The 21,532-nt window shown below is 61.9% G+C and overlaps 3 protein-coding genes across 6 annotated transcripts; 2 read left to right on the forward strand and 1 right to left on the reverse strand.

The window, feature by feature from the left end:
• Nucleotides 1–317: 317 nt before the first annotated feature.
• On the reverse strand, nt 318–10,067 carry MFSD12 (major facilitator superfamily domain containing 12). 2 transcript variants are annotated; one of them, XM_014884438.2, is made up of 10 exons: nt 9,725–10,067; nt 5,050–5,260; nt 4,092–4,215; nt 3,675–3,872; nt 3,341–3,433; nt 3,161–3,253; nt 2,298–2,468; nt 1,960–2,054; nt 1,436–1,566; nt 318–837 (listed from the first exon to the last, which is right to left on the reverse strand). In XM_014884438.2, the coding sequence occupies exons 1-10, from the start codon at nt 10,005–10,007 to the stop codon at nt 743–745; spliced, it is 1,494 nt and encodes a 497-aa protein (XP_014739924.1). In that variant the 5' UTR covers nt 10,008–10,067; the 3' UTR covers nt 318–742. The 2 variants fall into 2 exon arrangements, with proteins under 2 accessions (XP_014739924.1, XP_088035479.1); XM_088179353.1 differs by lacking the exon at nt 9,725–10,067 and adding an exon at nt 7,569–9,677.
• Nucleotides 10,068–11,735: 1,668 nt separating this feature from the next.
• On the forward strand, nt 11,736–18,681 carry HMG20B (high mobility group 20B). 3 transcript variants are annotated; one of them, XM_088179358.1, is made up of 10 exons: nt 11,736–11,778; nt 12,315–12,375; nt 14,680–14,779; nt 15,038–15,241; nt 15,432–15,552; nt 15,656–15,708; nt 15,981–16,056; nt 16,151–16,366; nt 16,770–16,902; nt 17,557–18,681. In XM_088179358.1, exons 2-10 carry the CDS (start codon nt 12,338–12,340, stop codon nt 17,567–17,569), a joined length of 954 nt encoding a protein of 317 aa, XP_088035484.1. In that variant the 5' UTR covers nt 11,736–11,778; nt 12,315–12,337; the 3' UTR covers nt 17,570–18,681. The 3 variants fall into 3 exon arrangements, with proteins under 3 accessions (XP_088035484.1, XP_088035485.1, XP_014739922.1); XM_014884436.2 differs by lacking the exon at nt 11,736–11,778 and having other exon boundaries at nt 12,100–12,375; XM_088179359.1 differs by lacking the exons at nt 11,736–11,778; nt 17,557–18,681 and having other exon boundaries at nt 12,099–12,375; nt 16,770–16,906.
• A 309-nt stretch (nt 18,682–18,990) lies between these two features.
• On the forward strand, nt 18,991–21,456 carry GIPC3 (GIPC PDZ domain containing family member 3). Its single transcript, XM_088179360.1, has 6 exons — nt 18,991–19,239; nt 19,681–19,866; nt 20,177–20,357; nt 20,806–20,918; nt 21,051–21,132; nt 21,305–21,456. Exons 1-6 carry the CDS (start codon nt 18,991–18,993, stop codon nt 21,454–21,456), a joined length of 963 nt encoding a protein of 320 aa, XP_088035486.1.
• Nucleotides 21,457–21,532: the final 76 nt, after the last annotated feature.

Genomic DNA, 21,532 nt, shown 5'->3' on the forward strand with positions numbered 1-21,532 from the left:
CTCTCTCTCTCAGTCCCCGCCCCCGCCGTGCGAGGGCCGCCCCCATTGGCTGTCCTGTCTCGGGGGGTGGGGCTCCCCGCACGGACCAATCATTTGTGTCCGACACTGCTCGCGGCCTCATTTCCGGTGCCGCCGCCGCCATGGCCACTGAGGGCGGCCGCCCTTGTACCCCCCCACCCCCCGTCCCTCAGGACGCCGCTCTCCGAGGGGCCTGGCGGGAGCAGCGCTGGGCCCCCTTCGAGCACCCGAGCGCATCCCAAACCTGCACCAGCCCCAGAGCTGAGCCTACCCCCATCCCAGGGCCATCAGCGCTGTGGTTGGTTTTTTTTCTCTCCTATTCCTCCTCCTTTATAAAGTGCCGTTTGTACGTATTGGCCTTACAAAAGCAGGTTAAAACCTCGGTCCGGGCGCCCCCCTCTTCTGGGGCTGCTCCGGCCTGGCCTAGGCCCTTCTAGTGTTCATTGTGCAGGTGAGAGGTGACAGGTGACACTGCACCGCACCAGGGACAGCCTTCATCGGCCCGGTGGGGTCTGGAAAATAAGAGTTCAGGATGGGGACACGAGTCCAGGGTGGGAATACGAGTCCAGTGCAAGGAGACAGGGTGGGGGTCACCCCCCTCCCCAGAGCCTAGTGGTCCTCAGTGCAGGGGACCCTCCAGACTCAGTGTGGCACCGCGGTGGCCAAGGACGCGGTGGCTGAGGACACAGCCCTGAGGACACGGTGGCCAAAGACACAGCACTGCTCAGTTGATGGTGCTGCTCTGGCTCTCTCCCTCAGCGCTCCCAGTGCCATTTTCAGGGGTCCTTGCACTGCTCAGCCCCTGCAGGCTGACAGCACCTGGAGGAAGAGGAGGAAGGGACAGGTCAGGAGAGACGGCAGCATGGGGTGACCCACACGTGCTGCCTGGCCTTCCTGGATTCTTCTGATAGCACCAGGGCCTGACACAGCAGGCCCCAAGCAGCACGAGGGGTCTGTCCTGCTCCTCCACCCCATAGCAAGGCACTGGCACCCAGACAGGCAGAACAGATAGTGAGCAGGGGTGTTGGCTCCCCAGCCTAGCAAAGGTCACCTCACTGTCCCCCACATTCACTGCCAGCACATGGAGCTGCCCCTGACATCCCTTGGAGCCCCAGGGCCAGCATGGCCATGATCGGGCCAGGGGAGTGTTGCTCCCCAGAAGGGCACAGCAAGCAGACACAGCCCCTCTCTGGGGACAGCAGCGGAAGCGGGACAATGGCCCTGTCCGTGTCCTACCATGAGGGTTCCCCTGCAAGCATGGCCGCAGCCAGCCCAGTGATGACAGGGCTCCCACTGTTGCCCCACTGGGGCCATCTGTAAAGACACCGTGGCTTTAGCCCAGGCTGGCACTGACCAAGGGGCTCCCAGTGCCCCCAGTCCCACACTGGGCTGCCCCCAAGCCCTCAGCCCCACTCACGGTAGCGGATCTGGATGGGCCACACCATGATGCAGCACAGCATGGCAACAGCAGCAATGGCGATGCCGCCTGTGACCAGCACCATCACCCAGCGGTAGAAGCCGACACAGGCAGGGCAGCACAGCTCAGTCCTGTGAGGACAGGCAGGGATGTGGTTGGAGGCTGGCACTGGAGTCCCAGGCTACGGGCTAGGACAAGGGGGAATGGCTTCCCACTACTAGAGGACAGGGTTAGACGGGATATTGGGAAGGAATTCCTCCCTGTTAGGGTGGGAAGGCCCTGGCACAAGTTGCCCAGAGCAGCTGTGGCAGCCCCATCCCTGGAAGTCTGTCCAAGGTGGGGTAGGGCTTGGAGCAACCTGGTGTAGTGAAAGTGTCCCTGCCCATGGCAGGGGTTGGAAGGAGATGAATTTTGAGGTCCCTTCCAATCCAAACCAGTTCCCTCCCATGGCTCTTGCTCCAACCCTGGAATATTTTCTCATGGGCCCCAAGCAGTGGGGATCCCAAGTCTGCAGAGGTGCTTACGGGCAGGGGTGCAGGTTCTGGATCATCATAACAGCCAGGCCATTGGCCATCTTGTCCGTGAAGCTCATGGCACCGTAGACAAACGCACTGCTGTGCTGTGGGAGGAGAGCGAAGCACGCTGTACCACGCTGGGCCACGCAGCCCTGTGTGCCCTCTCATGGGCAGAGCCCTCACTGCAACAGAGCATGGGGCACAGCACTCACAGGGCACAGCACACAGAGGCTGCCCAGCTGAGCCCCCTCCCAGTGTCTCCATCCCCCAACAGTGCCCACCCTAGACTGTGGGCTCTGTGCCTGCTGTGACCCCCCAGCCCATCCCACCTGGAGCAGTGGCCATACCGTGTTGGTGCCAATGAGATCTGCAGTCATAGACAGGGATGTGACCAGGATCGTGGCTGAGCCAGCCCCGAGCAGCACCGCCAGCCCATAGATCTCGTCTCCTACTGGCCTGGCCAGGGCCACCCAGGAGGCGAAGGCCAGGACCACCAGGATGCCCACAAAATAAGTCAGCTGTAATGGGGATGGGCAGAGGGAGAAGCGGGAATTCAGACATCAGCTGGCACTCAGTGAGGGAGGAGCAAGCAGAGAGGGCACAGGACCACCACTGCCCAGGACCCATGAGGAACAGCCCTAGCTCTGTCCCAGCTGTATTTAAACAAGGAGACCCCAAAAGCAGGTCCTCACTGTGCTCCAGGCTGTTCTGCAGCCCAAGGGTTGAGCCCTGGGCAGAGTTGTTGGGAGTGTGTCTGTGAGGGCAGGGGACACTCCACTGGCAACCAACAGCATGGAGGGGACACACTGTGGGGGCAGGTCCTTCATGCTGGCGTTGAAGACCATGTGCCAACTCAGACCAGTGTAGCCAGACCCCCCCTCTCCCCATGATGGGCACCACAGGGCTTTGCAGCCCAATCAGGTCTGCATGGGACATGGTAACTGGGCCAGTGTTGCCTTCCCCAGTCCCGGGGACATACAAGACAGGCTCCCGCCCCCATCCCTGCCCACCATACCCAGACCCAGTAGGACCCAGATCCCCATCCCTGCCCACCACCCCCAGTCCCAGCAGGACCCATGCTGCAGTGGGTGGTTGCTGGCAGAGGGTCCATGAGGGGTCCCAGCTCTCCAGCTCAGGTGTGCCAGGAACTTTGCTCACAGCCAGGATTTGGTCCTGGGCCTCTCCAACCTCTCTAGCACCCTGGACTCACATTCCGACCAATCCATTTGTTCACAGGCTTCATTAGGAATGAGGAGAGGAACCCACTGACGTACATCACTAGGGGAATGGTAGCAATATACTTCTGCAAGGGACAAGGACAGGGAGGAGATGAGCCCCAGGCCACATCAGGACACCTTCCCATGCACCCCTGGACCTGCCCTGTTCCCACCTTGGAGAGCAGCAGCGAGTTGGTGAGGTACATGGCGATGTAGGTCTGAGACAGGTTGACGATGAGGCGGGTGGCCATGTAGAGCACCGCAACCTGGGAGGGGACAGGGCCAGGGCATCCCCACTTAGCCTGTGGGAAGGATCTTCCCTGCCCAGCTGTCATGGCACAGGTGCCCAGCAGGAAGGGGTGGCCCCTCTGAGGTGTGTGGTTGGGTGCCCAAAACAACCCCTCTCTCCATCCCCACCCGCACCTGGGCAAGTCTCGTGGCTGCAGGACACCCAGGGTGCCCAGGCAGGGCAGCAGCGCAGGCCAGGGGAGTCCTGCCCAGCCATACCTGGTAGAAGGAGGGCTCCAGCAGCCAGTCCTTCCAGAGCAGCAGTGGGCGCGGGGGGCCCGAGGGCTCCTTGTGCAGCAGCGGGGTGCTCTCCTCTATCTCAGGCAGCACCCCTGGTGGGTACGGCTTCTCCTTGGTGCCCAGGTGGAAGATGAGGGAGAACACGGCCCCCAGCCCCACCACGATGAGGGCCAAGTTCTGGTGAAGCAGTGGGGGTGAGCACCGCAGTGGGAGCAGGCCACCATCAGCCCCCCAGCAGTCTGGTGGGCAAGGAGGAGTGCCCAAATCCCTGCGAGTGCTCAGTGTGGCTCTTGCCCAGTTGGTGAGGTTTTAGGGCACTGCCCCCTGACTCCCTCCAGCACCTCTCCAGCTGAGCTGTGGGTAGAGGGAACCCAGGGACTGTGCCCTGCCACTCACCCGAAACACAGGGATGTCCTGTGGGCCCAGGTGCTCCATGTGGTCGGGCTGGTCCATCTGGAAGTTCAGCAGGAGCCAGGTAAGGCCGTACACGGTGATGTTGGCCATGACAGTGAAGGCATACCTGAGCAGAAGGAGACCTTGGGGCTATCCAGAAGGACAAGCATGGGGACAGCACAGCAGGACACCTCTGCCCACAACTGCCCTCCAAGCCAGATGTGCTATAGCCTCTGCACCCAAGTGTCATGGCTGAGGTGACACCTCTGAGGGCACAAGCCACCTAGCCAGGCATCAGCCTTACTGCTGCAGCTGCCAGTGTGCCCAGTCCAAGCCTCAGGGCATGACTGGGAGGAAACCAAGATCCCTACAGGCCAGTCTGTTCCCCCTCCAGGCACAGCTCACCTCTGCTTCAAGGATGTCATGAGCTAACCCGGTTCCCCCAGAGTGGGAGCACTTGGACCCGCAGTTACTGCACATCTTCCCTGCTCACCTTGCTCACGGGATAAACATCCTATCTCACATCCTGATCCTGACAGAAATGAGCCAGTGCACTGCCCACCTGGCCCGGGAGACATCTCACCTCCTGACCAGTCCCCAGAACCGTGTCCAGCTCTCCTTGAGGGCATCTGGGAGGGACAGTCCCTCCCCTAAATTCCACCGTCCATTCCCAAAGGAGAAGTGTCCCCAGCTCAGGGAAGTGTCCCACGGGCTGTGTCACTGACATCCCTGGCACCAGGACGTTCCTTCCTGGCAGCAAAGGCCTTGGGCCACCAACCTAAGACCAGTGTCCTTTGGCACATCCCACAGGACACCCACATGGCCTAGTCCTTGTCCTGCCATGCCGAGATCTCTGGTGTGCCACAGCACCCAGGGACCTCTTGTCATACAGTGATGGGACCCATCATGGCCAGGGCAGCTCCCCCAGGCTCAGAGGACCCCCAGGTGTGTCTGTGCTCACCTGAAAGCCGTGAGCTCCACCTTCCCATGGTCACTGCTCACTAGCTCAGGGATGAGGGCCAGGTGGGACACCTGCGTGGCCGCCCAGCCAAACTGGAAGATGATGATGAAGGGGAGGTAGTAGATGAAGGCTGCCCACTGTGGAGTGCTGTCCCTGCAGGCCAGGCAGGGGCTGAAGACAAAGGGAAAGGACACAAGGACACAGGTAGTGCCTGGGGAGAGAGTGGAGCAGTGAGAGGCTGCACACCTGGCTGGGACTCCAACGTGACACAGACAGCCCTCTCCAAGACTCAGGTTCTACCCCTGAGCTGGGGAGGGAGGTGGGCCCCTTCCCCAGCCAGATAAGACACGTGGAGCTCCAGACACCCCGCAGCACATCCTGCACAGGGAATGTCCTTCCCTCTGGCAGCCAGCACAGGCAGACATCCCCCACTCAACGTCCTTCCCCAGCACAGCCCTGGCACTGCTCTGTCGCCTCAACACATCACGACAGACCCTCAGTGTCACACCCACAGACACCAAGAGGTTCTCGCTGTTCCCAGGTGCAGCTAACCAATCAGATAACCCCTCCTTGCTGCCTGCCAAGGTGATATGGTACCCCTAGGCTGGGAGGTCTCTGGCTGTCCCACGGGCACTGGCACCCTGTCTGTCTCCATGTCCCGTCTCCCATGGGGGTGGCAGAGAGAGCCGTGCTTCTGCCACGCTCACAGACATCACTCACAGACATGACAAGGTGACACAGAGCCTTGGGGGGCTCCGGGAAGGCCCCGCTGAGTCAGGGACACCAGAGCCAGGCTCCTCCCTCTGCTGTGGCGAGATAGCACAGGGACACAGCCTGGTATAGGGACCCTGTGTGGGACAGACAGGCTAGCCTGGCCTCTCCCTCCCCTTTCCCAAAGTTACAGTCTATCTGCCAAGCAGCTCCATAGACCCCCAGACCCCGACGCAGAGCCTGGTGCCCTGTCCCACATGTCCCCCTGTACTGTCCTGTATGTCCCCAGCTTCACTGCGTGCTAATGAAGAGCTGTTACTACAGCTGAGGGGAATCTGCTTTGCCAGGTTCCCAAGGTACCCTCCGCACTTTGCAAGAACCTCTGTTCCTCATGAGTGATTCCTCCTCCTCCTCCTCCTTGCTCCTAGCACAGCCATGCAGGCCAGGGCAAAGCTAAGGGCAGCAGTGACAATCCCAGCCCAGCCCCATCCATCCCACCAAGAGGTACTGGCTCCCCACACTGGCTCACATTCGGCTTTGGTGCTCCAGGAGCTCTGAAGGACGGGGGACTCAGGCACATGTGGTGCCCGTGCCCCAGACAAACCACAGGCACGGGAAGGTCCATGAAGGCTCAAACCAGCCCAGATCCTCTCTGTTCCCTGGGTTTTAACTGGGCCCAGATGAGGGGTGAGGGTCCCAGGGCCCCACAGGGTCTGTGAGGGCTGTGATGGCTCCCAGGAGAGCGCTGGGGCAGGAGCTGTGGGACCCAGCTGCTGCATCCTCCAGGACTGCTCCTGTACCCACCCATGAGCCATCGCCACCAGCATAACCAGGTGACAACAGGAGTGTCACCTCCTCCTCGTGGCCCCCTAGGACAGGCAATGTCCACCACCAGGGTCACCCCATGGAGCCGTGCTCATCTGGCACAGGGCTGAACCCCAATACCCATGTATGCCAAATGCCCAGGAGTGGCTGCACTGAGTCAGAGGGATCCTGGGGACCCTCTGCTCTTCCAAGCGGGGCCATGGGAGCCCCCCAAGATCATTCTGCCCACCTGTGCAGCACCCCTGGGCAGGCAAAGGCTCAGGTTCTCGTCTCTGACCCTGCGGGGCAGGATCATGAGAATGCCAGGCTACTCGGCACAGGCACCTGGGGCAGGGATTATGAGACAACACTGCCAGACAGGCTGAGACAGGCAGCAAAGAGACGCTTACCCTTCCTCCCCACTGCGTCAGGAAGCTGGACCCCATAAAAGAGCTGGCGAGCAGGCAGGGACAACCGGGACTGCCTGTGGGAACACCCGGGACCGCTGCGGTGGGAAGATGCCACTGATAGCAACTCGTGGTGTCTCCCCTGCCCCGGGGATGCGGTTTCACAACATTTCCTCTGATCTGAGCATGGGTTTGCCACCGGACGAGACACTCTGCTCCCACACAACACCCCTCACGGCAGCGTGATCCAGAGAGCCGAGCGGCCCCGGCACAGCCAGCTCGGGTGGGTTTTCCCCCACCACTGGTTACTCTGTGTTCAGCCAAGGTGGGTGCCGGGGAAGCCCCTGCCTTGGGAATAACCCATGCTCCAGCCTGGTAAATAGCCTGCATCCCTGCTCCAACCTGCCCTAGGCTATGCTCTGCTCCCTGCAGCCCCCGTGCAGGCCTGAGTTAGAACTTCCCCTCTGTGCTCGCAGGGCAGCACCCGGCTGGAGCAGGGGGAGGAAACAGCTCCGGCCACTTCCCTAAACCAGGACGTCAATGCGGCTGACACAGGAGCAGGGTGAAGCTGCCCCTTCAGCATTCTCCCTGACTCACCAAGGCAAGCTCCAGCGAGGTCAGACGCCTTATCAGGTTGCTGTTGGGTTGCACAAAGCGTTGGTCGAGATAAATTTGGGATCGAGATAAGAGGACCCACACTGCAACCGTCCTCCCTCCACGCAGGTCTGCTCTGAGTGAGGCAGCGCCCGGTTGTTAACCGAGGATTGTTATCAATGGCCATTTCTTCAACCAACTGCTCCGTCCCCAGTGCCAGCTAAGCAGGGTGTGCAGGCTTCTGCACCAGTCACAGCACCCAGTACCCCTCTTCAGGCCATGCTGTCCCCTCATAGGGGGGCGTCGATAAATGGGTCCCCACCAGCCCCTGCATTCCATTGCATTTTTTAACCCAGGGCACAATGCGAGAGAAATCTCAGTAATTCCTGTGAACCAGAGCCTCCTGTGTATCCCAAGGCTGTACTCCGCTCCTGCCTCCTGGGGTGCACAGCCCCAGCACAGCCAAGGACCCCACACCACAGGATCCGCCCCTGGGGGCACCAAGAGCTGCTCAGGAAGCACCTGGGCTTTTGGGAAAGCCCAGATCTGTTGGTCTTGGTTTTGCTGCAACTCCAAAGTCTGAGCACGTGGCTCTCACCCCAGCCCACTGCCACCCACACACATAAAGCCTGAGGGACAGCAGGGAGCCCCCTGGGGTGGGATGGTGCCCCTTCCCCATCCAGGCTCAGCATTCCGCTGTCCCCTACACATGGAGCAGCTCTGTCCCCACCTCGCTGCCGCAGGGGGTTCCAGAAAGGCACCTCCCAGGCTAGCCCCTCCTCACAAGGCACCCCAGACCCATCTCCTGTCAGCAAGGGCACCGCCAACACACCAGGGCCCCTTCACCCTCCACAGGGCACGCCAAAAGCCCCCAGGGCCGCTCCCCCTTCCAAGGAGGAGCTGCTCCCTTACACCCATGGACACGCAATTCTGCTCACCTTTGGGGCTGCCCCTCTCCAGCTGGGGGGACCCTGTCCCCACCTCACTTCCCCCACTGTCCCCACTCACTGTCCCCCTTCCCAGAAAGGCTCCCACATCTTCAGGGAGATCTCCATGTCACAAGACACCCTGGTTCCTCTCTGCTCCAGGGAATCCTCAAGGCTGATCCCTCAACCCAGAAAGGCACCCTTGGTCTTGTTCCCCCTCTTCCAGGGCACCCCAGAAAGGTACCCTGGGGTTGATCCTGTACTCCAGAGAGGCTTCTAGGTCCCCCCGGCAGAGCTGCTTGGGGCCAACTCACTCCACCCAATATCCCCCACTGTCCCTCACCCTGGGCATCCTAGAAAGGTTCCTCCAGGGTCATCCCTTTCTTCTTAGGGCATTCCAGAAAGGTTTACCTGGGTAGCCCCCACTCAGGGCATCACAGGAAGGCTCCTTGAGGCCACCCTTCTCCCTTCTGGGAACCCCAGCACGATGTCGCCCACTCCTGGCATCCCAGAAAAGCTCCCTCAGGGTCACCCATTTTCACATGTCACCTTGGATAGGCACCCTCGGTCCACTCCCTCAGGGCACCCCAGAAAGGTTCCCCCAGGGCCATCCTCTCCACTTAGAGCACCCCAGAAAGGCTCCCCGAGGTGACCCCCAACCCACCGCACCCCAGAAAGGCTCCTTCACATCAATACTCCTCCCCTCCCCTAACCAAAGCCCCTCTCTTATCTTTGGCGCCCCAGCAGTGTGCCCCACCCATGGGACCCCAGAAAGGTTCTCCATGGCCATTCATCTCCATTTGGGCCATTGCAGAAAGGCTACCCTGGGGCCACCCATTTTCACCTGAGACACCTTGGATAGGTACCCTTGGGCCACCCCATTCCAGGCACCTCAGAAAGGTTCCCCCGCGTTCCTTCAAAACAGAACATAGCGTCCCCGCGTGTCCTTCAACACAGTAGGGTCTCCCGGGGCCACTCCTTTCCACTTAAGAGCATCCTAGAAGGGCTCTGGATGTCCCCCAACACAGACACCCCAGAAAGTCTCCCCCGGGGCCACCCCTCTTCACTTAGAGCATCCCAGAAAGGCTCCCCCGGGTGTCCCCCACACAAAGCACCCCAGCAAGGCCTCTCAGGGTCACCGCCCTCCACCCCGGACACCCCAGAAAGGCTCTCCCGGGGTCAGCCCTCTCCACCCAGCTCCCCCCATCAGAGCTCCCGGTCCCCCGCACCCACCGGCCAGGTGCCAGCCCTTCCTGCGCCCGCAGCGGCCGCAGCCGTGGGCCCGGTCGGCCTCGAAGCCGAGCAGGGGCGTGCAGAGCCCGTCGGCCGCCTGCCCGGCGAGGAGCAGCCCGCCGGCCGCGCCGTGCCCGTAGCCCAGCACGGCGTGCAGGAAGGGCAGCAGGTAAGTGAACCACAGCGCCGAGCACGCGTCGTTCAGGAAGTGCCCGCACGCGAAGCTGAGCCGCGCCCGCAGCGGCAGCGGTGGAGCCGCCGGGGACTGCGAGTGCTCCGCCATGGCCCAGCCAAAGCCCGCGGGGACAGCAGCGAGACGGGCCCGGCAGGGAATGGGAGGGAGCGAATGGGAGGGGACAGGGAGGGAGGAGGGAGGAGGGAGGAGATGGCAGGGACAGGGTGGCACCTCCCGAGACCGGCGATCCCCCGCATCCCCCCGCATCCCCCGGGGCTGCAGCGTCCTGGGCGGGGAGAGCGGGGGTTACCCGGGAGGAAGGAGGCGGGAGCGGGTGAGTGCCCAGTTACACCAGTGCTGTCCCCACACTGCTCCCAGACGCATCCTAGCTGTCCCCGCATCGTTGCCAGTCTCCACACCTTTCCCAGTCACGCCAGCAGTGGCCCTGTACTGCTCCCAGTCACACCAGTGCTGTCCCCCACACTGATCCCAGTATTACTCCCACACTTCCAGTCACTCCTGCCCTGTCCATGACAGTACTCTCACACTTCTCCCAGTCACACCAGTGCTGCCCGTAACAGTCCCATTACCCAGACAGTGGAATGTCCCAGTCATTCCAGTACCCCCACACTGCTCCCAGTGACCTCAATACCCACCCTAGCAAAAGGATGGTCTCCGTGCTGTCAGTAGGCACCCCAGAATTCTAGTGACACCAGTACACCCTCTCTGCTCCCAGTAACCCCGGTATTCAAGTGAGGGATCCCCATGGTGCCTGCAGTTGCCCGAGTTCCAATGATCTCAGTACATCATCACACTGCTCCTAGTCCCCCCAATATCCTAGTATGCACCAAGTCGGGAGTGTCAGACTACAGGAGTGAGGGTTCAGGGATTGTTCACACTCGAACCAGTCAGATGGGACGCTGGGATGACTACCTCTGCTTAGATGGGCACTGGGGTTAGTCGGAGTAGTGTGGGGGTACTGGGATGACTGGGACCTTCTGGGTAATGATGTGTCTGGGGCCATTATGGGCCCTCCTGGGGTGGCTGGGGACAGTGTGGGAGGAGTACTGGGATCACTGTGACTCTGTGGTGGCTACTGGAGGTGTGGGACACCCCCTCTTGGGTGAGTACTGGTGTCACTGGGAGTTGTATGGGCTTACTTGGGCAACTGGGAACTCCTCTTGAGTAGGTACTGGTGTGACTAGGACCAGTATGAGCAGCACTGGAGGCACTGAGACCCTCTAGAGAGGAGTATTAGGGTCACCAGGACTCTGTGGTGACTACAGGCACCATGGGGATCCCCAACTGTGTGAATACTGGGACCAGACTGGAGGTCGTGGGGGACCTGCCCTTGTGTATTTAATGGAGTCACTAGGACCAGTATGGGCTGTACTGGGGTGATAGAAAGCAGTGTTGGGGGAGTACTGGGGTCACTGCGACTCTGGGATAGGTACTGGTGTCACGGGCACCCCCTGCTGGGTCGGTACTGGAGCTGCTGGGAGTGGTAGGAGAGGAGTGGATCAGCCCTGAGGTGGGCACTGAGGTTACTGGGAGCGATGGGAAGATACTGGGCTCATTGGAATGGGGCGGCGTCGGTGGGACGCCGCCATGACGTTGACCCTTTAAGGCGCTACCCTCTCCACAACACTTCCTCGTCCCCATGCTGGCTGCTGATTGGTCGGGCTGCCAGCCGCGCGCGCGCGCCGCGCCCGCCAGCTCCGCCCCCTTCCGCTGCTTCGGTCTGATGTCATCACACCTAGCCAATCCTCATGGGGCTGCACTCAACGAGTCGGCGCCGAGCGGCCAATCGGGGACGGTGCGGCGGGAGCCTCGTTTGCATAATAATAGAGGGGCGTGGTCAGGCGAGCGGCGGCGGCGGGTCCGGATGGGGGGTTCCATGGAGATCCTATGGGGGGGATCCTATGTGGGGGGCCTGGAGGGCGCCGGGGAGTGGCGGGTTATGAGGGCGAGCCTATTGGGGGTGCTGCGATGGGACCCCAAGAGGGAGGGCGAGATGGGGAGGGCCGGTGAGGGGGTGCCAGGGGGGCAGTGGGGGTGCGAGGGGGCGCGGAGTATTACGGGGATGAACGTGTTTGGGCTGCGATGGTTCTCGGGGGAGGGCGGTTTCTGCAGGGGAGGCCTCGGGGGACGATGGGGATCGTGGCTGGGTGGGGGGGCCAGGGGGATGAGCCCGTGGGGGCTGCGAAGGCACACTCAGGGATGGGGTGAGTCATTGGGAGCGGGATGGAGCTTGTGCCGGGATCCTGGGGGCTGAGGGGGATGGAGAGGCCAGTAAGGGGTTGGCTGGGAGGAGATGCCATTCGGGGAGGGGTCCTGTGATTTCCTCACGAGGGAGACAACTCCGAGGGGAGTTTCGGCAGGGTGACCCGGGTGCCAGCTGTTCTCTGTCTGCAGGGAGCTGACCGAGACCCCCGCCCATGGCCCACAGCGCCAAGCAGCCGCCTGCCGCCCTGCTGTAAGTGTCACCAGCTGCCACAGCCTCCTGTGGCTACCCTGTTCTGTGTCTGTGCCCCCAGTGAAAGAGCGGCAGCAACTCATCCCATTCCAAGCCTTGGGGTGGTCTGTGTGTGCTGGGGAGGGATTGTCGTGCTCTGTTCTGCACTGGGGCAGCCTCACCTCCAGGGCTGGGGGCACCTTGGGCACCACAAGATCAGAAGGACCCAGAGGTGTTGGAGAGTGTCCAAAGGAGGGACACGGAGCTGGGGAAGCTCTGAGGAGCAGCTGAGGGCACTCGGCTCGTTCAGCTGGAGCAGAGGAGACTGAGGGGAGACTCCTCGGGGGCTGCAGCTCCTCCCGATGGGAGGCAGAGGGGCAGGGGCTGAGCTCTGCTCTGGGCCAGGGCCAGGAGCCCAGGAAGGGCTGGAGCTGTGCCAGGGCTTGGCATGGAGCTCAGGGAAAGGTTCTTCCCCCCGAGGGTGCTGGGCACTGCCCAGGCTCCCCAGGGAATGGTCCCGGCCCCAAGGCTGCCAGAGCTCCAGGAGCGTTTGGACAGCGCTCTCAGGGATGCTCAGGGTGGGATTGTTGGGGGGTCTGTGTAGGGATAGGGGCTGGACTGGATGATCCTTGTAGGTCCCTTCCAGCTCAGGATATTTCAGGATTCTGTGATTCTAAGCATCTTGGGAGATCAGAAGCAGCAAGGGCTGATTTCCCATGAGATTTGTGCTGTCCTGAGTTGGCCTTGGCCCTCCTGACACAGAGGCTGGTGGATGGGGAAGCACATCAGAGGGGGAGGGAGGTGGATGCCAGAGTGAACTGGCTGAGGAGAGATCTTGCCTGAGATAACTTTACTTTTTAAAGCATCCTTAGGCGTTAGAGGAATCCAGATCACGAGGGAGGAGGGTGATCTGTCTGGTGCTAGAGGGTGTTGGTGTGTTCCTGTGAACATGATGATGCTGTGGACATCACTGGGAACTTTGCTCTTGGAGCTGATAAAGCCAAAGGCTTGCCATAACCCTTCACAGCCTCTGAGGGTTCTTTTCCTACAGGAGCTGGAAGAAGAGGTGGTCTAACACATTCCTGTAGGGTTTTTTGTGAGTGTGGGGGTGTAGGGCATTGGTTGGCTTCTGTTCCTGGTGGAGGGGCTTGTCCCACTTTTTCTGCAAGGGCTGGTGCAGTGGCAGGCTCTGCTGGGGACTCACAGAAGGACCCCCTAAATTAACTGTAAGGATAGCTTGTCTGGGTGCAAATGGAGAGCAATAGCTTGAGGTCTCTGCAGGGACTGGGGTTTGCTCTAGGTACAGGATGTGGCAAACACAAGGGAAATTCCAAGGTGCATCCTGAGCAGATTTGGATCGCTGTAGCTTTTGGCATGTGTCTGTGCCAGGGCTTGTGTTTGGCTCTGGGCTAGTTCCCAAGTCTGGGGACTCCAAGTCTGGTTGGAACCCAAGTGAGCATCATTTGGTGATACTCAGGAGCCCTTTATGGCTCCCCTGATGTGGTGAGGACATTTCCAGCAGAGCAGAAGCTGCCTTGAGGACCCAGGGATGGGAATGGTACAGGACTGGGGGATGGAGCTAACTGGAGGAGGTGCCAGGGATGCTTGGGGAGCCCCAGGGTGATGCTGTGGTGGGACACAGAGGCTCTACCCACCCAGTGTGGGACCTGTGGGTGCTCAGTGGGGCAGGGAGACTCTGCCCGAAGCAGCTGCTGATTGTAAAGCCATGGTAGTGACCTGGGGAGTGGGGCTGTGCCCCACTCGAGGTGTTGGGGAGGTGTCACAGACAGCACAAACCTGCTTGGGTGATTGCGGCCAGAGCGGGTCAAGCTGGCACCTTCCCCTCACCCTCTGCCTCCAGGGTTCCTTGGGTGTGGGTGATGCTTCCAGGTGGTGCCCCTGGCGCCAGGATCCAAACCCCTGTGGCTCCTCCTCCCTTGCAGAGTCCCTTGGGACTCCCCACCAAGGTGTGTCCCAAGCCCATGTGACAGGGATGTGACTGTCATGTTACCTGAGCCCAAGAGCCAACCCCCATCCAAATGTTCTTGATGAGTCCCAGGATTGCCACCAGTCCTCAGGGCAGCTTTAGTGTGCAGTAAGCTTTAGTGAACCCTGCTCACCTGGAGCCGGGCTCTGCTTCAGTGCCATGGCTCTGCTGTAGCCTCCCCTCATGGGAACAAGGGCTCCATGGCCGGTGCTGGGTTTGGGGCTGTTTGAGTCAGGATTTGGGGAATCCGGTGAGCACGAGGTCATACTGTTGGGGGATGTGTCACTGTTGGGCCCCATGGTGTCCCAGCCTGCTCTGATGATGCTCTCTGGCTGCAGACATGCCACGGGCAAGGCTCAGCATGGAAACTTCCTGGTGGCCATCAAACAGGAGAAGGGAGAGTCGGCGCGGGTGGGTGGTGAGAAGCCGGAGGAGGAGGTGAGTCCTGGAACCTGTGTCCCTTCTCACACCATCCCTGAAAGTGGGGCCCAAGGTGCCCGGCCTGGGGCTGTCCCTGCCCCTCCACTTGCCTTGCAGCAGCCCATGCAATTCTGTGGCTGTGGCCATGGGCCAAGGAAGGCCTCAGACTTTGCCTTGAGGGCTGTGTGGCCCAGGTGGTCCTGGGGTCTGCTCCTGTGTTCCACTGATGCAATGGCTCTGATCACTGATGGGCTGTCCCTTCCCACTGGGTGCCAGCCGGTGAAGAAGAGGGGCTGGCCCAAGGGCAAGAAGAGGAAGAAGATCCTTCCCAATGGCCCCAAAGCCCCTGTGACAGGCTACGTGCGCTTCCTGAATGAGCGGCGCGAGCAGATCCGCACGCAGCATCCCGACCTGCCCTTCCCGGAGATCACAAAGATGTTGGGAGCAGAGTGGAGCAAACTGCAGCTCTCAGAGAAGCAGGTACTGGCCCCCAGCGGAGACCCCCACCACAGGCCGGGCAGCTCCAGAGCCTGCTCCCCAAACCTCTGAGCTTGCTCCAGGAAAGGTGCTGGGCCCAGTGCTGGGGAGTGGGAGCTGGGTAGGGAGGGGTCAGCAGCTCCCGGGAGCCTGGGTTGGGTCAGGCTGAGGCCCCTCTGTGACCCCCCCACAGCGGTACCTGGATGAGGCAGAGAGGGAGAAGCAGCAGTACATGAAGGAGCTGCGGGAATACCAGCAGTCAGAGGCCTACAAAATGTGCACGGAGAAGATCCAGGAGAAGAAGATCAAAAAAGGTGGGTTATAGGAGCAGTGGCTGCCAGGATCCAGCCAGATGCTGCCAGAGCTTTTCAGGGACATGAGGCTGGCCCCTGGGGTGATCTCCTTTCTCTCCTGCAGAGGACGTGGGCGCAGTGGCCGTGAACACCCTCCTCAACGGGCATCCACACAAGGTAAGGCCCTGTCAGGTCTGCCTGTGTGTGGGGAAATGGGCAGGTTGTGCTGCTGGGCTGGCTGCAGGTGTGGGTGGGCAGAGGAAGTGCTGGGGCTGTGAGTCCCAGGTTCCTGGAGGAGTGGGAGGCAGAGCATAGCTGTCCTCCCTCTCTACTCGTGCGGCAGGGCTAGCCCTCACCCCGTCCCGGTGCCCTCATCAGCCCAGCCCTAAGGCGTTGGGATCCCCTCTGGGGGGCTCAGCCCTGCCCAACCCCTCCCTCTTGTCCCTCAGGCTGGTGAGTGCAGCGACACTTTCTCCACCTTCGATGTGCCCATCTTCACGGAGGAGTTCTTGGACCAAAACAAGGGTAGGGACTTTGGAGGGTCCTTGGGAAACCTGCATGGAGGGACCAGGTCCTGGCTGGAGCCTGGGCGTTGGTGGACACAGTGCTGTCCCGGCAGCCCGGGAGGCCGAGCTGCGGCGCCTGCGCAAGATGAACACGGAGTTCGAGGAGCAGAACGCCATCCTGCAGAAGCACACGGAGAGCATGAACTGCGCCAAGGAGAAGCTGGAGCAGGAGCTGGCGCAGGAGGAGCGGCAGACCCTGGCCCTGCAACAGCAGCTCCAGTCCGTGCGGCAGGCCCTCACTGCCAGCTTTGCCTCCCTCCCCATCCCTGGTGAGTTGGGGGCAGCTGTGGGGCCCCTCCGGCTTACTGGGCCCCTGCCTGGGCAGAGGGGCACTGAGGGGTCCCCCCGTCCTATGCAGGAGAGCACTGAGGGGCAGTGGGGTGGTGGTAAGTGCCCATCTGCTGCTGACAGCACTTGTAGAGCTTTCCAGGAAGCCCAGGGATGTGACAGCCAGCAGGCTTCCCTGTCCTGGGACAGGGCAGGCTGGGATCCCTCCTTCTCTGCGGCCACAGTCACAGCTGTACTCCATATTGGCCTAAATGCGTGTGTTCCTGGGCTTGTGCCACTGCAGGAGGTGGCATCTGGTGCTGGGGTCCCTTCTGCAGTCCCCAGCACATGGGCAGGGTTGGGGGGGCACCTGCTGGCCCTGGTCACTGGACTGTCACCCCACAGGCACTGGGGAGACCCCTACACTGAGCACCCTGGACTTCTACATGGCCAAACTGCACAGTGCCATCGAGAGCAACCCCCTGCAGCACGAGCCACTGGTGCTGCGTGTTAAGGAGATCCTGTCCCGGATTGCCAGGTGAGTGCAGGGCTGGGACCATGGCACAGGTGTCCCCATGGGACTGCAGGGTTGAGCTTGAGCTGGTGGTGATGGGACCTGAGAAGGGAAGGTTTGGACAGAGATGGGTGTGCAGCTGCTCCAGGGAGTTGAGGGGGAGGGAAGCCCAGTCCCTGAATTCAGGAGGTGTCCCATGTCCAAAGATGTTGGAGCGAGTCCAGGGAAGGCCATGGATCCCTTCTGCCATGGAGCCAGGCTGGGAGAGCTGGGAGTACTCATCTGCAGAAGAGAAGGCTCCAGGGAGAGCTGAGAGCCCCTTGCAGGGCCTAAAGGGGCTCCAGGAGAGCTGGAGAGGGACTGGGGACAAGGGATGGAGGGACAGGACACAGGGAATGGCTTCCACTGCCAGAGGGCAGGGCTGGATGGGATATTGGGAAGGAATTGTTCCCTGGGAGGGTGGGCAGGGCTGGCACAGGGTGCCCAGAGCAGCTGTGGCTGCCCCTGGATCCCTGGCAGTGTCCAAGGCCAGGTTTGACACTTGCATTGGAGCAGCCTGGGACAGTGTAAGGTGTCCGTGCCCATCGCAGAGGGAGAAACTGGATGAACTTTATGACCCCTTCCAGTCCAAACCATTTTGGGATTCTGTGACTCAGCCATGCTTTTCTTTGTCCTCAGTGAACACTTGTGAGAGGACCAGTCCTTCCAGACCCCGGGCCTGGCTGGACCCCAGGCCTGTCCCTTGGAGCTCACTCAAGGGACAGTCTCTGCAGGGGGTCTGGCTGCTCCCCCTGCCCCTTGCACCTTCCTGCAGCTGGGACCCTCCAGCCCAGACCGCCCCACCCATGGCTGCACCAGCTCCAGAGACCTTGAGCTTCAGGGGACAAGTGGTGACAGGGCTGGGAGCCCAGCTGGGGCAGCGCTGGGAGAGGGTCAGTACAGACCAGCACTGACAGCACCCCCAGCTCTGCCCTGTGCCCCCCAGCCCTGCCTTGCCAACCAGGGGCTCCCTGAAGCCTGGCTGGGGGCAAGGGAGGCACTGGTGGGTTTGGGCCTGGACTGAACACACCCCTTTAGTGTGAACCAGGGCTGTGGGGATGGGGGCAGTGGGGGAGTGACTGGGGCCCCCTTGGTCCTAGTGCTGTCCCCTGTCCTTCTGGCTAGCATGGGAGCCCCTTGGTCCCATCCCAGCAAGGGCATGAGGGCAGCTCCTTCTTGCTGCCTGCCTCAGCTTTTATTTAATGGGTGCCTTCAGCCCCTGCCCATCACCCTGCTTGGCTTCCCTCCTTCCCCTCCATATCTGGGACCAGGCAGCGAGCTCCTGAAAGCAATAAAACTCGTCAGGCCGCAGGGGAGCTGGAACTGACCCCTTTCCATGGTGGGGACCCCTGGAAGAGGGGAGCTGGGACCCACCTTGTCCTGGGGTGGGGACCCCTGTCGCAGGGAGCTGTGACCGACCCCTTCCTGCTTGCAGGGACCCTGGGTGTGCTGCACTGGCTTTGCCTTCTGCCCCTTTTGCCTGAACCCCCCTGCTCTTATGGGACCACTGTGCTGGCAACCGGGGTTGGGGTTGGTGTCCCTGAGACTGCCTGTCATTAATCTCAGACTGTGTAATTAGAGAGTGTCTTATTTTCTTACTTAGCACTACATGGGCCTGGCCCTGGCCCTGAGTCTGACAGGGTCTAGGGTGTTCCCACTCTTCCCTCGCTTGCCAGGCCTGTGCTCTGCATCTGCCATTTGCTATCTCCGGGTGCCACTGGGCTGGGGATGGAGATGGGAGCAAATAAATGTGGGAGAAAACAACTCTGGTCTCTGTGTGTTTGTGCTCAGTGGGAGCTCTGGAGCTGATCCTGGGGTTGTTCGGGTAGATGCATGGGTGACAGCCCTGAGCCCATCACTGCAGTCCCCGGCCCCCGCTGGGGAGGACGTGATGGTGCTGGCTCTGGGCCGGCTGCTCTCCCACCTCCAGCCTGGCTGGGGCTCTTCCTACGTGGCAGAGCTCACCCGATCCCCGCGGGTGACCTGCACCACCGGCTCATGTTCCCGGGCCTGGGGATCACCTTACGGCCGGAGGGGAGCCAGCCCCATCCATAATTCAGCAGCGCCGCAGGGATGCAGCGGGTGGGCAGGCACGGCCGGCAGCCCCCCGAGGGCGGCCCCATGGAGAACGGCATGGGGCAGGAGCCGGGGACCCCCGAGCCGGCCGGCCCCGCAGCCCCCCGGGCTGCCCGCGCCCGCCCCAGGCTGGTGTTCCACACGCAGCTGGCCCACGGCAGCCCCACGGGGCGCATCGAGGGCTTCACCAACGTCAAGGAGCTCTACGCCAAAATCGCCGAGGTCTTCGACATCTCGCCTACTGAGGTGAGGGGCTGCAGCCTGGGGAGGGGTCTTCATGCTCCAGGTGGGGACATCCACCCTGTGGCACTATGTGGCCTGTGCTCCCACATGTTCCCAGATACTTTAAAATGTAGTCCCCAAAATTTTCTAGAAGAGTGTTATGGCCTCAGGGTTGTATCTGCTCCTCTGGGGAGGGCTTGGGGGCTCTGTTCCTCAGTTTGCCCCGACATGTGGGCAGGGAGCCGTGGCTGCCAGTTCCCTGGCTGATTCCAGCTGCCCAGAGCTGTGGGAAGGTGCATAGGGATGGGGCGGTGCTGGGTCTCCAGGCAGGCTGGGGGTCCTGGGCCCCTCTGTTCTAGCAGTGCCCAGATCTGACTGAATCCCCCTGAACTGGCCGTGGCTCCCCTGACACCTCTTGCCCTACTGGGCATCCCCAGTCCCTGCTGACGGGGTTCCCTGGGGCAGATCCTCTTCTGCACGCTCAACACGCACAAAGTGGACATGCAGAAGCTGCTGGGGGGACAGATTGGCCTGGAGGATTTCATCTTCGCCCATGTCCGGGGCGAGACCAAGGAGGTGGAGGTGACCAAGACAGAGGACGCGCTCGGCCTCACCATCACAGACAACGGGGCTGGCTATGCCTTCATCAAGGTGAACCCCCGGGGACCACTCTGGGCTGGGGCAGCCCTGGGGACTGTGGCCCTGCGGGTGACATCCCGTGTGCCTCGCCTCCCTGGGACGAGACTCCTCCCTGACTCCCCACATCTGTCCTTTCCTGAGTCCACTCTGGCCCTGGGGGTCTCCCCTGCCATGGGGAAGTTTGGGGGGCTTCTCTGCCTGACCTGGCTACCAAAGGGCATGGGTCTACTGAGGTGGTTGTGTGTGGGTTGGGATGGGGGCTGTGTCTGACTGTCCCATTGAGCCATGTGGTTGCTGTGTCCTGTCCCACCGTGGTCCCCAGAGGATCAAGGAGGGGAGCATCATCAACCGGCTGCAGACAGTGTGTGTGGGGGACAGCATCGAGGCCATCAATGACCACACCATCGTGGGCTGCCGACACTACGAGGTGGCCCGGATGCTGCGGGAGCTGCCGCGGGCTCAGCCCTTCACCCTCCGCCTGGTCCAGCCCAAAAAGGCCTTTGGTGAGCTGGGAAGGTCCCCCTGCTCTTGCTCTGGAGACCCCGGGATCCTTCCCAGCCCCCTGTGGCCCTGCAGCCCCTCCCCAGTGACCGAGTGCCTCCCAGGGTTCACTGTGTGTACCCTGTGTGCAGCCCTCTGCACCCCCACTATGTGTGTGTGTGTGTGTACCCCACAGCCCTGGGGCACCCACATGGGGGTCCCCACACCTGCTCGTGCCCCCCGCGGGCACCCTCTTGCCCTGTGTGTGTTGTCCCGAGCGTCCGTGAGCACCCCATAACTACAAGCATCCCCACCCTGCACCCCTGGATGCCCCTGACACACCCACCCTGTCCCACACCTGGCTCACCCTGCAGTGCCCCTGGGGGACTGGGGGCTGGCCGGGCACTGAGCAGTGAGGGGCTGGGGGTCCCAGGTCCTGCCTGTGCCCTCACTCCCCACCCTGGGGCACAGACATGATCGGACAGCGGACACGGACGGGCAAGTCCCCAGACGAAGGCAGAGTGGCCAGTGGGAAAGAAACGCTGAGGCTGCGGACACAGGGTCCGGCCGTGCTGGAGGAGGGGGTAAGACCCACCCGAGCCCCCCACCCCGAGCCTATGGCTGCTCACACTGTGCCAGGGTGGGGATAAGCATCCCCGTGCCCCTGGTGCCCCCTGTGCTGCCCGGCGCTCACACCCCGGACCCCTCGCCCCCAGCCCAGTCCCTCTGAGGAAGAAGCTGCCCGGCGGGTGGACGATCTGCTGGAGAGTTACATGGGCATCCGTGACAGCGAGCTGGGTGAGGAGGGGCCCTGGACCCTGACCCCGAGCTACCCCTACCACTCACCTGCCCCTGTCCTGACCCTCACCCCCATCCCAACCCTGTCCCAGCCCCTGCCCCTTCCCCAGCCCCTCCTCCTGTCCCTCCCAGCCCCTCACACTGGCTCTGACCTCCCTCTTCTCCCCAACAGCCTCGACGATGGTGGAGGCGGCCAAGGGCAGCCCCAGTGTGGCCCAGCTTGCCCAAGGGCTGGACTCGGTGCTGGGCGAGTTTGCCTTCCCCCAGGAGCTGGTGGCTGAGTTGTGGGCAGCTGTCTGCCACCCCAAGGGAGATAAGGAATAGCTGGGGGGCAGGTGTTGCCCCTCACTTTTGTCCCCTCCCCACATCCCCACCTCATCCCCACCCCATCTGGGGCTGA

Source organism: Sturnus vulgaris, chromosome 26, assembly GCF_052056855.1.
Source record: "Sturnus vulgaris isolate bStuVul1 chromosome 26, bStuVul1.hap1, whole genome shotgun sequence".
Taxonomy (NCBI): domain Eukaryota; kingdom Metazoa; phylum Chordata; class Aves; order Passeriformes; family Sturnidae; genus Sturnus; species Sturnus vulgaris.

What these genes read in the sequence shown, in the direction of transcription:
- MFSD12 (XM_014884438.2), bottom strand. Translation starts at nt 10,007, where the DNA reads ATGGCGGAGCACTCGCAGTCCCCGGCGGCTCCACCGCTGCCGCTGCGG. An exon ending in GTGGAGCTCACGGCTTTCAG is followed by an intron (nt 4,216 to 5,049) that starts GTGAGCACAGAC and finishes CCTTCTGCTCAG; the next exon opens with GTATGCCTTCACTGTCATGG. An exon ending in ATCTCATTGGCACCAACACG is followed by an intron (nt 2,055 to 2,297) that starts GTATGGCCACTG and finishes CTCCTCCCACAG; the next exon opens with CACAGCAGTGCGTTTGTCTA.
- HMG20B (XM_088179358.1), top strand. Translation starts at nt 12,338, where the DNA reads ATGGCCCACAGCGCCAAGCAGCCGCCTGCCGCCCTGCT. An exon ending in GGAGAAGAAGATCAAAAAAG is followed by an intron (nt 15,553 to 15,655) that starts GTGGGTTATAGG and finishes TCTCTCCTGCAG; the next exon opens with AGGACGTGGGCGCAGTGGCC. An exon ending in TCAACGGGCATCCACACAAG is followed by an intron (nt 15,709 to 15,980) that starts GTAAGGCCCTGT and finishes CTTGTCCCTCAG; the next exon opens with GCTGGTGAGTGCAGCGACAC.
- GIPC3 (XM_088179360.1), top strand. Translation starts at nt 18,991, where the DNA reads ATGCAGCGGGTGGGCAGGCACGGCCGGCAGCCCCCCGAGGGCGGCCCC. An exon ending in CGGCCGTGCTGGAGGAGGGG is followed by an intron (nt 20,919 to 21,050) that starts GTAAGACCCACC and finishes CCTCGCCCCCAG; the next exon opens with CCCAGTCCCTCTGAGGAAGA. An exon ending in CATCCGTGACAGCGAGCTGG is followed by an intron (nt 21,133 to 21,304) that starts GTGAGGAGGGGC and finishes TCTCCCCAACAG; the next exon opens with CCTCGACGATGGTGGAGGCG.